This window comes from Lemur catta, chromosome 9, assembly GCF_020740605.2.
Source record: "Lemur catta isolate mLemCat1 chromosome 9, mLemCat1.pri, whole genome shotgun sequence".
In the NCBI taxonomy this organism is placed as follows: domain Eukaryota; kingdom Metazoa; phylum Chordata; class Mammalia; order Primates; family Lemuridae; genus Lemur; species Lemur catta.
The window spans coordinates 95,329,906-95,347,939 of NC_059136.1; the positions used below are offsets into that span (position 1 = coordinate 95,329,906).

Consider the following 18,034-nt stretch of genomic DNA (forward strand, 5'->3'; position numbering starts at 1 on the left):
ACTTCAAACTATACTATATGGCTATAGTAACCAAAACAGCATGGTACTGGTACAAAAATAGAGACATAGACCAATGGAACAGAATAGAGAACACAAACATAAAACCATCTACCTACAGCCAACTGATCTTTGACAAAGCACACAATAATGTACACTGGGAAAAAGAAACCCTATTCAATAAATGGTGCTAGGAAAACTGAATAGCCACATGCAGAAGAATGAAACAGGACCCCTGTCTCTCACTACTCACAAAAAGTAATTCAATATGGATAAAAGACTTAAATGTAATACATGAAACCATAAGAATTATAGAAGAAACTATAGGAAAAATTCTTCTAGGCCTTGGTCTAGGCAAAAAATTTGTGACTAAGTCCCCAGTGACAATTACATCAACAACAAAAATGAATAAATAAATGAGACTTGATTAAATTAAAAAGCTTCTGCACAGCTAAGGAAATAATCAACAGAGCAAATAGACAACCCACAGAATGGGAGAAAATATTCTCAATCTATACATCTGATAAAGGGCTAATAACCAGAATCTATAAAGAATTGAAGTAAATGAGCAGGAAAAAACAAACAACCCCATTAAAAAGTGGGCAAAAGACATGAACAGAAGTTTTTCCAAAGAAGATAGACAAACGGCCAACAAACATATGAAAAATGCTCAATATCACTAATCATAAGGGAAATGCAAATTAAAACCACAACGAGATATCAGCTTACACCAGTTAGAATGGCTTTTATTAAAAAGTCCAAAAATAGTAGATGCTGCATGGATGCAGAGAGAAAGGAACGCTTTTACACTGTTGGTGGGACTACAAATTAGTACAACCCCTATGGAAAACAGTACAGAGATTTCTCAAAGAATTAAAAGTAGACCTACAATTCAATCCAGCAATCCCACTACTGGGTATCCACCCAAAGGAAAAGAAGTCATTTTATCAAAAAGACACCTTCACTTGAATGGTTATTGCAGCACAATTCATAATTGCAAAGATGTGGTATCAACCCAAGTGTCCATAAATTCATGAATGGATTAATAAAATGTGGTATATGTATACCATGGAGTACTACTTATCCATAAAAAAAAACAAATTAATGCCTTTTGCAGCAATATGGAAAGAACTCGAGACTATTACCCTATGTGAAGCATCTCAAGAATGGAAAAACAAACACCACATGTACACTCTAATAAATTGGAACTAACCAATGGGCACACAAGTGCACAGAGGGAAGTTAAAGGCATTGGAAATCAACAGGGGGGAGGGAGGAGGAGGGGATGGGCAAAAATCCACCTAATGTGTACAATGAACACTATTAGGGGGATGGGCACATTTATAGTCCAGACTCAGGCCATGTATCAAAAACATTTGTACCCTCTTAATATTTTGAAATTTAAAAAAAATCTCTGCTTCATTGCTAACCCAATTAAAAGAATGTAGATGAGAAACAAAAGAAAATATGTGGTTTCTGGATGCAAAAGGGTTTTCCTCTCTGTGTGCCTTCCTTCATATTAGCAACAAATGCTGATTAGACAAAGCCATGCTATAATATCTGATGCATGCTCACACCACTGCAAGCTAACATAATATCTAATGCCCATTTCCCTCTATTTGGCTCCTTTACAGAAAGGGTAACTTCTAGTTACCATCACCCAAGTAGTATTTTGAACTTCTCACATTCATTATTTTTTGAGCACCTACCAAATGCCAGGTCTTGCTGTAGAATTTGGGATATTTTAACAAAGAGAGCAAATAATATTCTTCCCCCTCTGGTGCTTGCATTCTAGTAGAATACATTCTGTATACTGGAGTATTATTAATGGTACTTGTCAGCCTTCTCTTTTCCAAGTGAATCACTTGACAACTTATTCCTTTCTTAAAGCCAATTTGCTTCCAAGAAGGAAATCTTCATTGCTATAATCAAGGTGCTCTGTATAGTCTTCAAATCTCTTTCATTCTGTAAAGATTAAAACTAATGCATAGACTGTGGTCTACTATAATAGTGAAATGTCAGACCAGTTCGTAGAAAATTCAAACAAAATAATTTATCTTGCATGTGGCTACATATGCAAATGCCATTTTATTAAAATCAGTTTCTTTAAAAATTTTTGATTAGGTAAAACATGATTTATAATTAGTCACATAAAACTAAGTAAGACTTTCATTGAATTTTATATTTTTCAACCCACTTGTCTAGCATTAACCCATTTATATGCTTTCATATTTCAACTTAATATGAATTACCTTTAATTTTTAAACTATTTGCATGTGTAGAATTATATTTTGAGTGAAGAGGCAAACTTAGATAAATCTGTAATGACAGAATCTTTCCAAGTTTCTACAGACTAAACTCTTGCCCGTATACAAGTACCCTGCTAGTGTGGGGTATGTCTGTGTGTGCTTTTGATATGCCGGTCACTCTTGAGCTTGTTTTTCCTACAACTCCTACATCTCTCTTCTTTTGTACTTCTGCTTAGCAAGTTCCACCCATGTTGTTTTGAGGCTTATTTTTCTTCTTTAAATTAACAGCTTTCCAATTGTCACTAGTGAACTGCATGCTGTTTGTTGCTTACTTGAATCTCTACCACATCAAAATCTATTAAAGTGATTTACTCCTCCAGGATAAAAATTTTGTGGTAACAAATAGAAATATTTGTTATAGGATCAGAGTCACTTGATTTAAATCTGTGTTTGCCTATAACAAATGTTTTCAAATGTACAATGGCAGACACAGTGGAGCCAGTACTACTTTTATTCAATTTATTATAATAAACATTTGTTGAGCAGCTACCAGGATTGAAGCATTATTAAGGTACTGGAGTATGCATTACTATTTACCTTTGAATGCATCTTAAATCCCTTTGGAGATTATAAGCATGCCTTACCACAGCCTTTAAACATGTGAAAACTACAGTAATTAAGAGGATTATTACCAATCTGTTTATAAGAATAATGTCATCCCAGTCTAGTGATTTCTGGTCAGATACAATGAAAATGAAAAATAATATGTTTCATTGTTATGCATCAATACTAGTTCTTAAGAGCAAAGAAGCATATGCATTTTTACTAAAATGTCTCACTACAAAAATTTCAGATGAAGAATTTTAAAGTCAGACAAGTAAATCAATGAGCCATTAAACAAGTCATAATATAAAGGAAATACAATATAAGGAGAAGATATAAATGATGAGTTTTCTATGCAGGCTCTTCTCTCTATAAAAGTACCAGAGTAAAGGTTAAAAATCAATGTTTGAGTGACAGACACCATCAGGAGGTAGCCTCAGAGTGCTCCTTTAGGCCTATATTAATATTAATAACACAGGTCTGGTATGCACAAAACAACTGGCCACATGGGACCCAGAAGAGAAGCTCTAGCTGACCCCTGTGTGCAGTGACAGGGTGTGTGAGAGGCTGTAGCCAAGGGGCCAATGAAAATCTAGGATAGGCATGATCTGGACCATGCCTGATAATGATGATGGGATATAGGAATACTACCCAGAAATATGGCACCTTAAAATACTAAGTATTTTAAGTTGAAGGAAATTGAGAAAACCATAGAAGGAAGTTCTCACTGAACTTCTCTTGCCCATTTTCTCTTGAAGCAGGCCATACAAACTGAAATTCCCCACTCCTCTTCCTCCCCTGAAATGAGCCACAGAAACTAGAATTCCCCTTGCCTCTTCTTCCCTGAACCAGGCCATAAAACCTAGAAAGGTCGCTCTCTGACCTGCTCCCTTCTTTCTCCCCTAAAGACCCTCATGTCACAAGTGTCCTCCTCTATACCTGGAGGGAAGAAATGCCACACAAGGACTCTAAGAAGAATCTGAACAGACAGGCCCCACAGTTTATTATCATTAGATGATACCCTTTTGTTCTCCAATCATAGTTTTGCATGACCGTCCTTAAAATGACAGTTTCTTTGGGTTTTGGGTCTTCATTTCTGGAAGCTCCTGTGCTACATAAAATTTATATTAAATAAATTTATATGCTATTCTCTTGTTAATCTGTTTTTGTTATAAAGGTCTCAGTCACAAATGTAGTGATGGGTGAGGAAAAGATATTACTTTTTGTCCCCTACAATTAAAAGCATTAAATTTAGAATAGAAACTCTTCAACCCATTCAATCTTTTAGTAATTACACAAAAGAAGTCATAAGATCATTTACATAGGTCAGTTTTAGGTGAAGACCTATTGCTGCTATTTGCTTGCCTGACTGCTATGTAAGCTTAGGGTTAAGGAGTGTCACTACAAATGTGAGACAGCTTGCTCAGCCTTGGCCACATGCTAAGCACTAAAACACAGCCTGCCTCCTCTCTCTGCTTTCCTTGCTGATATGGTTATGGTATCAGGGAATCCACCACTGGCCAGAGTGGTGGCACACTTTCCTACAATTTACAGAGTATTTAGGAAAATCTGGCTTTGTGGACAGGCTCCTTAAAATTTCAAATCTTTATTGCAATAACTTCCGGATGTAATAATTTTTTCACGAACAGGTTTGGGATTTTTTAACAGAAATAACAGAAAGCTAGAAACCTCTACAGAATGTTTGCACCTCTGAGTTCAAGAAGTAGATGGGCAAAAGTTACTGACCTGTAAGTACACAATGGCCAGGAAGACCTCCCAAACCTTACCTTAAGACAAAGTTTTTTACCAATGTATAAAATAATACATAGTAACAGTATTTCTTCTGCAATCCTCGAGGATTATACCCACCTCACCTTATGCTGGGGGTTGATATTGAACCGGTACACATTGGTAGAGCCATACCCATTTTTTAAATACTGAAACACTTTCATATCGGATGGTGAATTACCATGGTCTGAGCCCTTTGTGTCTCTCTGAGGTTCTGGCTGCCCCAGAATGGGAGAGCCCCTGAAGGTCACAGACCACTCCAGGGTTAAGCTGGATCCCAGCAGGAAAAATGGGGCCCTGATAACATAGCCAGGCAATGCCTCATCCCTGTCTTAGACCCCAAGGCTCTTTGCTCCTTGAGTTTCCCTTGAGTTGCACTCTAGGAGTTGTATTGTACTGAACTGGTTGTTAAATGCAGTATTTTGAATATCAACTCAACATATATGGACCTGTTATTTCTGGTTTGCCCTTTTATACGGCTCCCCTTACCAGTCTCTTTTCTATTCCGTTCTTGCTTCATACACATCTATTGTCTTGAGAGGCCTCAGAGGAGTGACCTTAACCTTCTGGACAAATCACATGTAACCAAGATGTGGCATGTTCATCTCCAAAATTCCCAGAGAATCTCTGCCTCATGCCCTGTACTTCTTATTTTAAGGTTCTCTATATCAAATTCTGTGTAACCAAAAGATTTATGCTCCTTTGTCTTTATCTCACTGGGTTCTCTCTTTTGGCTCTCTCTGTCCAAAAGCAAACAGCAGATGCCTCTGCTTTTTTACATATTGTGAAATATTCTTAAGAACATTAATACTTGGGTTTAAAATGTGAATGCATGATTGCCTGCCTCAGTTCCAAAGTGCACAGGAAATCCTGAACCTAGCATTTCATCCTGAGAAGCCTTTCAGTGAGGAGAAAGAGAAAGAGTTCCCAGCACTGACACAAAGCACAACACAGGCTAGAATGGCACAGAGGTTCTCCCACCTATTTATTTCAGACCCAATCACTCCCCAGCAAGCTGTCAAAAAGGCTCATTCTTGGAAAATTGGTGAAGAAGAAAATCTTGGTTTGGTACTTGGAATCACCACCCTCCCTGCCATGAATCCTGACCCTGGTCTCCTCATGGGGGTCAACCCAGTGTCTCCATTCTTTTGTCTTCAATACTGTACAACAGGGGCTTAGTAAGTGACCCAAACCTGGATGAAGTCTCAGCTCTAACACTACCTGGGGAACTCTGGGTGAATTACTTAACCAGGCTCACACTCAGCTTCTGCATCTGAAGAATGAGCATGGCAACAGTTCCTTTGTGGCAGGATACTACTTCTGTTTTAATCGGTACATTTCTACGCATCTTCCTATGCTTACCAGATTCTTTCAACTGAACACCAAGGACTTCTTCCATTCTCTCAGCCTACTCAGATACAGCTGAGTCATCCATAGTGCAAATAGGAAGAAGAAGAATAACCACAAGTATTTAGTGTAAGACAGAAAGATTTCATTATACATTTGCAGAGGAAGTATATTCGCTGGGAAGGACAAGATAACCAACACACTAGGAAAACCATGGAAGACACAGAGAGGTGCACACAAACTGGAAAGGGAGGAACCGAAGAACCATGAAAACTGCCATCCAACTTGAGTATGAGGCTGTTAAACAGAAGGTAACTGACCACTGAGCTGTCCCTTTGGTTGCTGTTCAGGGATGATACAAATTTCCAATGCCAGCCCATCTCCCACTTTGGAGTGACACTTATCTAAGCCCCCAGAAACTGCCCATCAACTTCCAAAGATACACACTGATATAGTTTAGGTATTTGTCCCCTCCAAATCTCATGTCAAAATGGGATCCCCAATGTTGAAAGTGGGGCCTAGTGGGAGATATTTGGGTCATGGGGGTGGATCACTCATGAACAACTTGGTGCCATTCTCACATGACACACCAGCTCACCCCTCATCTTCTGCCATGATTAGAAGCTCCCTGAAGCCCTCACCAGAAGCAGATGCTGGCAGCATGCTTCTTATACAGCCTGCAGAACCATAAGTCAAATAAACCTCTTTTCTTTATAAATTAACCAGCCTCAGGTATCTTCTTTATAGCAATGCAAATGGATTAAGATACACAACATAGCATGTATCGTATAGTGACAATTTACCTCATGGTTCTGAATACTCCTAAAAGCCCCAGAAAAGAAAGGTTTTACACTTGTAAGTCAATCAGGGATGTTAATTAAATGTGTGTGTGTGCATGTGCTTTTCCCTTTTGTTTTGTGAATATTAGTGCAGCTTACCAGACACAAACTTAACCAGTTTTCAGGAAAGACAGGGGCCCAGAGGATGACAAAAGGTCTAAGTCCTCCCTCTCCCGACCCCCACAAGCTCATGCAAGTTCCCCCATATAGCTACATGTCATACTGGTAAAGAGAAGAGAGAGGGAGGACCTCTGAATTTATCCAAAAAATTTGGTTTAAATTAAACTATCTAAACCAGAGTAGATGGAGAGAACATTACTAGGAAAGTCAAATGCACAACCTTATATGTTCTTCACCCCATAGGATTATGAATATATAAAAGCTGTCATGTTAGCTGCCTTCCAAATCCCCTCCTAAGGCTCACAATGTTAAAGAAAAACCCCTAACATTTAGAATTTAAAATTACTTCCTTAGTCAAAGTACAAGGTTTCCAACGGTGGAAATTTAGGCACCAAAAGGAGCAGTAAGGAAACATTGTTGAGCTGGGACTTTATAGAACCTTGGTTCTCAAAGTGTTGTTTGCAGACCAGCATCAGCAGCAACAGCCGAGAGCTTGTTAGAAATGTAGACACTCAGGTCCCACGCGAGTCTTTCTGAATCAGAATCTGCTTTCTAACACAATTCTCAGGTGATACGTATGCACATTGTGTTTCAGAAGCACTGTCTGTAGAGTCAGAAACCCTCTCTTATACCAGGCATGTGGCTTGCCCTCCTCACTTATTAAAAATGCCAGTCAAGCGGGGACCACCACTGATAACATCCAATTTCCTAAAACCACTCAGAAAGTGCTGTTCTCAGGTTTATTATCGGCAAAGGTCTTAAACATTTGCTGAGAGAAATAGGAGCGGATGCTTACTGTTCCATCACACCGGCCATCCTTAATCCTTAGATACATCTCTGCATTTTTCACACTTTCAAACATGCAAATCCCAGAGCTGATTTTATGCACTTTCCAGTAGGATTTTTCAGACTGGTTTCCCACTCCAGTGCAGCTCCCATCAGGCTGGAGACACAGGGCCTGCCACAGGTTTGTAGCAAGTAGAACCACAGCACTGTTGAGGAACACTCCCTTCAGAGCAACAGACAGAAGAGAAAGGCAGTAAAAACACAGGCTCACACTTTGCTAGAGGGAGGCCCATAGAGTCAATTCTCATTCAAGTGTTGTAGTGATAAGGATCTTATCAGAAGCTTGGTGGCTGAAAATGAGCAAAAGAAATAAATAATTTAACAGCTATGCAAAGCTATGCAAAACTAAAGGAGGTTGATTTACTTCAATCATTATTTATTGAGAGTATAAGGGGTCAGCATCAGATGCTACAGAGATTTAAGAAAGTTACAAAATACAAATATTTCTCTTAAGGAATTTAATATAAAAACCAAATAATTTTAATATTAATATAAAGCACAATAAAAAGAGTATAACATAAGAGTAACGGAATTATGGAATGTATGCTATAGATATTATTTAAATGTATATATGAAGGAATGAATGAAAAAGGCATCAACCACAACTAAGGTATATTTAAGTAAATCATATGTAATCGTTAATTTAAGAGGAAGATACAAAAGACTCATGAAAGTTAATTGGAAGTACACTAACATGGCTGGCAAGGGTGGGTGAAGGGAGAAAAAAGCAATGTACTAATATTGCAAAGAAATGTATAAAAGACAAATATACAAATCACAAAAGACAAAATACAAATGGTGAATAAATATGAGCAAAGGTAATTCATACTAGTAATAAAAAAATACAAGCTAAAATTAGATATTTATTCCTCCAGAAAATTGTCAAAGATATTCTCTTTAAGGGCTATGCTCAACACCGAGGTCAGTGAGATGGGCATTTTCCTAAATTACTGAAGGATAGTAAAGAATTTAACTTTACCCAGAGAAGTGTGGCCTTTGCCTCGGCTTCTGAGAGGTAATCTCTACACCCTTGGAGCATCATGCATGATAGGTGCGTCTTTGTTTGCTTGGGGACCTCGGGCCAGCCAGACAGTAACAATGTGTCTTAGGGTGGGGGGACTATGGGTCAGAAGGTATCAAGTGACCTCCTGAGATGCTAGAGACTGAGATCAGCCACATGGATTCCCTACATGATGGAACCCTAAGAAAGACTCTGAACATCAAGGCTTAGGTAAGCTTCCCTGGTTGGCAATACTCTCCCCACACTGTCACACATCAATGCGGAGAAAGTGTCCTGACTCTTTCAGGTTGGGAGAGAACAACTGGATGTTCCATGTTTGGTGCTTTCCCTGGACTCTGCCCTATGTATATCTTTTTTAATCTGCATTCTTTCTCTATAATAAATTGTAATTGAGTAACTATGAGTAAACATCTAATTTTAGCTTGTATTTTTTATATTACTAGTATGGATTACCTTTCCTTATGTTTATTCAGCTTTCAGTGAGTTCTGTGAGTCCTTCCAGTGAATTATTAAGCCTTGATAGTGGTCTCAGGGACCCCCAAACTCTATAGTTGACGTTAGAAGTGAGGGCAGTATTATAGAATGTTCCCTCTAACTTCCCAGTTGCCTTAACTTTCATGGGAGTGAAAATTGGTACATTTGGGGAATGAAATTTGGCACGTTTGGGGAATGAAATTTGGCAGTATGCTTCCAGAGCCTTAAAAGTTTCATATTCTGACCCTTAAATTCAATTTCTAATTTTCTAGGCTAAGAAAATAAAAAAAGATGTGGTCAAAGGTATTTGTCAGAGTATGTACTATAGTATCATATGCAGAAGTGGTAAAATAGATTAAATGTTCAACCATAAAAAGACATATACATGTGTGTGTATATATACATACATATACACACACATAATCCTTATCTGAGTATGATGAAACCATTAAGTTTCATCTCAAGCTAAATAATATGGTATGAGTTAAAATTATGTTCTTTTGGAATAAATAATAATGTGAGGAAATATTTATTATACAGTAAGTACAGGCATACCTTGTTTAATTGCGCTTCACTTTATAGTGCTTTGCAGACATTGCGTTTTTTACAAATTGAAGGTCTTGTGGGAACCCTGCATTGAACAAGTCTATCAGTGCTATTTTTCCAACAGCATGGATTCACTTCGTGTCTCTGTGTCACATTTTGATAATTATCACAATATTTCAAGTTTTTCATTATTATTGTATCTATTATGGTGATCTGTGATCAGTGATCTTTGATGTAAGTATTGTAATTGTTTTGGGGGTCCATGAACCCGTGTGTGTTCTAACTGCTCCACTAACCAGCTTTGCCCTCATCTCTCTCTCTCTCTCTCCCTCCCTCCCTCCCTCTCTTTCTTTCTCTCTCTCCCATCAGGCCTCCCTATTCCCTAAGACACAACATTATTGAAATTAGGCTAATTAATAACCCTACAATGGCCCCTAAGTGTTCAAGTGAAAGGAAGTCACATGTCTCTCACTTCAGATCAAAAGCTAGAAATGATTAAGCTTAATGAGGAGGGCATGTTGAAAGCCAAGAAAGGCTAAAAGCTTTGATTCTCAAATGTAATATTCTCTAACTTTTTATTAAGAATTCCTAAATTCATAGTTTTAACGTCCAATTTCAATCAGATACAGGTGTTAATCGTATTACAGCATCCTTGCTAAGGCTGTGATCTCTGTTGCCTTTCAAAGTCTGGGCAAATAGAATGGTAATAGGCACCAGCGCCACCTAGTGGGAAGTGATCGGATTACTGCAGTATGACTCAATTCGAGTGTTTTCCTCAACAGGGCAAAAGAAAGTAGGTATTTAGCAATATAAATTTTAACGACTTTCCTCCACTTTACCTTGACAAAAATCACAAACTCTTTTGAAAGGTTTGCATAGCCGGCTGATGATTCATCAGCTATTCTGCCATGACGATCAAAAACAACTGTGTGACCAGGAACTAGTGCTGACTCAAGAAGTGCACAGCGGTTGGGCTGATAAAGCACCCGCAGCTCAGTGGTGGCTCCACCACTAGCCTAAAAGAAAAAAAAAAAACAAAAACTGTAAATCAGCGAGAGAAAAAAATTTAAAAATTGACACAGGGGATGGGCGGGACATGAGCAATATATATAACCTGAACTTTTGTGCCCCCATCATAAGCTGAAATAAAAAAAAATTGACATTTTATACACACACACACACACACACACGCACGCACACACAGGTCTACTTCACTTTATAGACTCCTTGTACTATTTATAAAAATATCACAATTTTGTATTAATAATTCAAGTGTTTTTATTCCCCATCTTTATTTCCAGTGACTTGCTTCAAGGACTTTCTTCTCTTGATTTCTCAGAACTCATGGCAGAGTGTTGGGTAACAGTAAGTCCAGTGGCAAGATAATTTAATGAGATGTTAATATGTATTTTATCACTGTTTATTTCTCATTTCTTCATTTGTGTCCTCCTAACTTAAGACAATTTGGGACTAAAAACTGAAATTAACAAAAATCTTAACTCGCTCTTAGGTTTTGCTTTCAAAAGACTAAACAAATAAGGAGGTTATGCTGCAGGGAGACATTCATAGTTTCAGGTAGTGTTTGAGGTTCTACCCCATCCCATATCCCCTCAGTGCCCCAGGAAGGCAGTAGAGCCTGAAGAGGAAGGGCTCACTGGTGCACCCTAAATAGCTGGGTCCAAGACACTGAGTCTACCAACCTCAGCAAAGTTCCATTGCCCAAATGCAGCAGGGAAGCAAAAGAGCTATTCTTCTTCAAGAAACCATCTGACATTTGATGAGCATAGCACAGTGATCAATGTGGACCAAAGCTACCAACGCTATCACCAGATATCCTGAGGCCCCATAGCAGGTAAAATATTCTGTGAAAGATGAGTCTCATAGTAACTAAGATAGAACCTCTCACCAACCTGGTATTAATAGATTAGGAGCTTAAAAGTAGAGAATTTGATTTTAGAAAAATGTAGTAATAAGTACTATTTTTAGTAATAAGTACTAAAAATGTAGTAATAATAAGATTTTAGAAAAATGTAGTAATAAGACATTTCTTCAACTCTTAATTCAATTGAGTAGATTCCATACCCACTACATTCATGTTTATTATGCGTTTACTATGACCAGGCTCCATGCTGATCAGAATGTGCTACAAAAAGTAGAGTGCGGGATACCTTACTGTAATGTTCAGAGCCAAGGAGAAAAGGCTTCATGAAGAAAGTCTGACTAACTAATCACTTAGTATGAATTTCAGGCCTATAAATTACACAAGTTTTTTTCTGATAATTTTTACTTTCTTTTAAGTTAAATAACATGCTATGAGTTAAAATCATTGTGTAATCTTATATAATGTTACATAAGTAAGCTGTAGCATAAGCATTAGTATCAAATTGACTGTGTTTAATTTCTGCTTCCACACTCACTAGCTTCTGACTTCATGCAACTCACTTAATTCTTCTATACTTCATTCTTCTTCTGTTAAATAGGGATAATAATGAATTCTTTCATACCACAGATTTAACGATTAAATATTATAATACATATTAAACACTTAAAACAGTGTGTTAAAGTTACACTATGCTATATCATTTTTCAAAATAAATAACATGCATGCATTTTACAGACGGTTTTACATATTAAAAGCTACTTTTCAAGCTGGGCATGGTGGCTCATGCTTGTAGTCCCAGCTACTCAGGAGGCTGAGGTGGGAGGATTGCTTGAGGCCAGGTGTTTGAGACCAGCGTGAGCAATATAGCAAGACTTGGTTTCTTCAAAAATAAATAAATAAATAGAGCTGCTTTTTCAAACCTAAACTAAGCAACACAAAGCATAATTAGGTAAAATTACTGTTTTTTTTCCCCAACACTATGCTTCCTATAGGGGCCATTGAGAAGTCAGTCTCCTCTTGAAAGCTCATTAAAATTTTGAACATTATCAGAGAATTGGTCTACTTGTCTAAATTCCAATTGCTGAAATTTAGGACTATTTATGCATCAGAATCTCAAAAATTAGTGAAAGAAAACAGAATAATGGGAAAAAGTATAAGCACAAGCCAAAGGAAAATATAATTTGATAATCTTACAAAATATTTTATGCAAAAACATATTATACACGGACACAATACTATTGATATGTAGCAAAGAGAAAATTTACATACCATTCCAGTGACAAAGCCATTGTCAAGAGCAAGAGAAAGATGCCTCATTTCATGACTTTGGAAAATGCATATATTTCCTTTGTTGAAAATAACATCAAAGAGACCTGGAAAACATTTTTTAAGTAATCTGTGCTTTTAAAACTTTTTTTCTTATTCAATTATGTACTGAAATTATATTTTATGATGTCTCTCAATAAAATGTTTTTAGTCAAAAGTAAAATTCCTTCCCACAGTAAGTTCAGTTTGTGCAAATTCAGAATATGTGTTCTTTTTCCACTTATGTATAATATATTTGAATAACATAATCTTAAAAACAGGTGCTGACTGGGGGAGGTAGGGAGTGGGGGGAGGGGATGGAGGTATGACTACATGGTGAGTGCCAGGCGCACTGTCTGGAGAATGGACACGCTTGAGGCTCTGACTCAGGGGGATGGGCGGGACATGGACAATGTATATAACCTGAGCTTTTGTACCCCCATGAAGAGCTCAAATAAAAAAAAAAAAATAGGTGATTCCTTGAGCTATACCTTATTTCCTAATGAGTTGCTGAAGTTTTTCTCTACATGTTGTATATATATGAGTATGTGTGTGATGTGTATATACACATCTATATATACACACATTAGTAATACACAAATATTTATATAGTATAAAATATACAACATAAAATATGTAATGTAAATTATATAATGTCTTTATAATGATTTCATGGTAACAAAGTTAGATTTTCTAAAATGAACCAATCCTTGCTTTCTTACCATTGTCAACATAGCCCGTTGTGTATTCACTCAAAACTTTGAGCCTAGTCAATATACCAAATGAAGAAGGATTACAGTAGTTATTGGGTAATTTAGATTTCCAAATCACAATTTTAACATGGAATTATGAACACATTTGGTTGAATTACCCTCTTTATTATATATGTATATTTGCCTAGCATTAGTGAATGTAATTAATTAATTCTATCTTTGTATTTTTATTCCAATTAACCACATGGGCAAACACTTTTAGTTAACAACGAGGTCTGATGCAGAGGTTAACTACAGAACTCCAAATTTTAAAAGGATTTCACTATATATTTAAATGATCTTATATTCATTTAAAATCATATTTCTAAAAATGAAAGGCTTAGTTCAATAGACCACTCCAAATGGAAAGCTTTCTGCTTAATCTCGATTTTTTTCTATCTAATAAGATGCATCTTAATGGTTAAGAAATAAGGATCTTCATAAGATTATACCGTGTCAATGAGGACTTCAGATACACAGGGAGCTACAGTGTTCTTGAAATAAGGAAAGAACCAACAAACAGGAATTCTGACTTTGAGTCTGACAGTGAGTCATTAGATATCCTTGGACAAAGCACTTTGCATCTCTCTATGTACATTTCCTCATCAATAAAATCAAGGCAAGAATTCTCAAAGGAATTCTTGGACAAAGAACCAGACAAAGAAAAGAATTACAGCTTATCATCACCAGATATTCATCAGAAATAGGGCTAAAAACTATATATATATATATATATATATATATATATATATATATATATATATATATATCAATCACTAGCAATGATTTAAGAGAGGAATCTGAATTCCATTAGTACTAAGTAAATAGAGAAGGAGACTGAAGAAAATCCATACAGGTGGCAAGTTTTGGAATTGGCTATACTTTTCTGTATTCAAAGGAAATTAGAGAATAGCCAGCACAAGAACATTTTTTTAAGATGCAGCACAAGGGAAAAGAGATTATTACCCTCTTCAGCATACTATATAAATTATTTACTAAAGAAGCAATAAGAAAAATTCAGAGGCCAGGCACAGTGGCTCATGCCTGTAATCCAGCACTTTGGGAGGCCAAGGCAGGAGAATCACTTGAAACCAGGAGTTCAAGATCAGCCTGGCCAACACAGTGACACCCTGTCTCAAAAAAAAAAAAAAAATCAGAAGAGTTTGTCTGGAAAACCCTAAGAAGATTTACAAAGCTTATGCCCTATGAAACAATTCTGTTTAAATTCTCACTTCACTTTAATTGAAACTGAAACTTGAAATTTAAAGGATGTATTAGAGGTACGGTGCCGGTATTATTGATAGTATAACCAGGACACTATTGAGAGTGAAAGGGAATGCCAAGGAGATGGAAAACTGAGTCACAACAAAAGTGGGAAAACTAGGGTGTATGGTCCCTTTAACTAAAGTTATGCTTTATGCAAGAAAAAGACCTTAGTCTTACTTTTAAAAGTTAAAGACTATGTGTGCATTTATATGTTCCAAGTATACATAAACATTTAAAGTGTATTTTCATTATTATTTCTACTTTAAAGACAGGAATGTAGTGAGTTTAAGACTCATGCACCACTGATATAACTTCTGGAAAGAGATGTGGCAATATATACAAAAAGACTCAAAATCTTTATTTTAAACCTAGTAATTCTATTTTTCAGGAATTTTTGCTAAGAAATTAATGTGATAAAAACATCAGAGATGATATATAGGTATGTTTGTCAAAACAGAGAGCATCATATCCCTTGGCAACTCTACACAATGGCGTATACACAGTAGTCCCCGCTTAGCCGTGGTTTCGGCTTCAGCAGTTTCAGTTTTCTGGTCAACTGCAGTCTGAAAACACAATTATTTTGATAGAGAGAGAGAGAGAGAGAGAGAGAGAGAGAGCGACCACATTCACAAAACTTTTATTACAGTATGTTGTTATACTTGTTCTATTTTATTATTATTTTTGTTAATCTCTTGCTGTGTCTGATTTTTAAATTAAACTTTATCATAGGTAAGTATATACAGGAAAAAACGTAGTATTATAGGGTTTGGTACTATCTGCGGTTTCAGGAATCTCCTAGGGGTCTTGAAATGTATCCCTCATGGATAAGGGGGGACTGCTGTATAATTTTAATGCCTTTGAGAATATGTAATGCTACGGAAAAATATTCATGTAATAGTATTAAGTAGCAAAATTAAAACTTTATGTTGAATATTCTGCTTAGTCAATTGTATTTTAAAGATGATATGTATATACAATATGTATATTTCATACAATATTATATATGTTTACATATTTGTATGCATGCAAGACTATTAGAAAAATGCAACAAATTTACTGATTCCATCTAAACCCATTACCTAGGGTTTAGAGGGAATTTAAGTTTTCATATTTATGTTTTAATGTATTCTCCAAATGTTTTACTATGAGTATTATTAATTTCTTATAATTAGGGAGAAAAGTTATATCAAATTACAAGTAAAATTTTCCAGACTTTTAAAAGAGATAAATAATTTAAAACCATGGAACAGAAAAATAAAGGCTTATATAGGAAAAGAAAGGGAATAGATCTTCATAACAAAAGAGAGAAAGCAAAAGAAACAAAAGCATAACATAAAATGTCCTAAGTTAGATCCAAACATATGCGCTTTGACTATAAATGACTATAAACTCCCTACCAAAGCAAAAGATATTCATAATTAGCTTTTACTTTTTTAATTTATACATATTACAATTTTTTTACAAGAACACTCAGAATTAACAATGCATATATATGCACTGGACTCACATCAACAATAGGAAAACATATGCAATATTAATATCAGTTATGAAGAATTAAAGGCACACAACATTGAGACACTGAAAGTCTTAATAGTGAGAAAATAAATGAAGTAATATTTATACATCAGATTATAGCATCAAACATATAAAACAAGACCATTAGAAATAGATAAAGAATGGTAATAAAAAATTTTAACACAAAACTCTATTCAGGCAGAATAAAAATGAATGAGGACAAAGTGGTTAAGCTAACATAGTGGTTAAGGTCATAGATTCTGGTGATAGACCACCAGGGTTTGAATACTGGTTCTACAACCTGATAGGAAAGGGATCTAAATCTCCTTGGGCCTCAGTTTTCTCATATGTAAAACGATATTAGTATATAACCTATTAGAATATTGTGAAGATTAAATTAATTAATATTAGTAAAGAACTAAGAATAATGCCTGGCACATCCAAAATGGTATATATTAATATGTTTGCTATATCAAAATAAAAGCATATAACTTAAATTACATATACATATACTTCATATACACACATTTATAATTTTATTCTCTATAAATAGAACATATATCTTTAGAATTTAGGGAACATTTAAAAAAACATACTTTACAATATACCAGTTAACTAAAAGCAAAAAAAAGCAAATTTTACAGAATAGGCAAGATTCTCTGAATATAATGCAAATAAGGCAACAACTCAACTAAATTTAAAAGAAACAACAGAGAAAATAAGAAAAAGAGAGATTAAAAACACTCTCCCAAATAACTCTGAGCCAAATAAAAATGAAGCCAAAGTTACAATGAGAAGTAAATGCATAGTTTAAAATCAGTGGTTTTCAATTAAAAGGAGTACTCTAGAAGAGCATATCTGAATAAAAGGACAGATTTTTTTTTTCAAATTACACATATCCACATATCTTCCCCCCATGGACTGATGTTTATCACCCTAGAGGTATGACTGAGTATAACTGCAATCAAGAGCAACTATGATTGCAGTACTCTTGTATATCCTTCAGAGGCATTTGGATGTCTTAAAAAAAGCTGACACCTGTTGCCTCAATTGCTTTCAATTAAAGTTTCAGGCTCAGGTTGTTCTATGCACAAGTTCTAACTTTGAAGAACCACATACTTCTTGTGCTCAATAAACTGAAAGAACAGCAGACAATGGTACAAAAGGCCTCAATGCATTTCCTAAAATTAGAATAAGCTGAAATAAGTTGAAAAGACTCCTCCTCTCCCCAGAATATGGGTAGAGCTACATAAATCTCATTGGAATGTAAACTCCAAGCAGACAGAAATTTTATTTAATTACTATAATATCCCCTGCACCTAGAACACTATCTGGTACATGTTAAGTACTTAAATGTGTGTGTGTGTGTACATATGCATTTAACAAATCTCTTCTGTGAACAGGTTTATAATTTCTTAAAAAAAAAAAACAACTAAAAACCTCATATAGACTATGAAGAGATATCCATTATAAATAAGTAGGTT

The 18,034-nt window shown here is 35.8% G+C and overlaps 1 protein-coding gene across 1 annotated transcript in view; it reads right to left on the bottom strand.

The window, feature by feature from the left end:
- RP1 (RP1 axonemal microtubule associated) overlaps window positions 1-18,034 on the bottom strand; it is a 310,551-nt gene that overhangs the window by 171,123 nt on the left and 121,394 nt on the right. The window contains exons 13-15 of the mRNA XM_045560987.1: window positions 12,982-13,085; window positions 10,670-10,846; window positions 7,740-7,952 (exon numbers count right to left, since the gene is read on the bottom strand). Of these exons, the coding sequence (XP_045416943.1) occupies window positions 7,740-7,952; window positions 10,670-10,846; window positions 12,982-13,085 (494 nt within the window). The remainder of the gene's footprint in view (window positions 1-7,739; window positions 7,953-10,669; window positions 10,847-12,981; window positions 13,086-18,034) is intronic.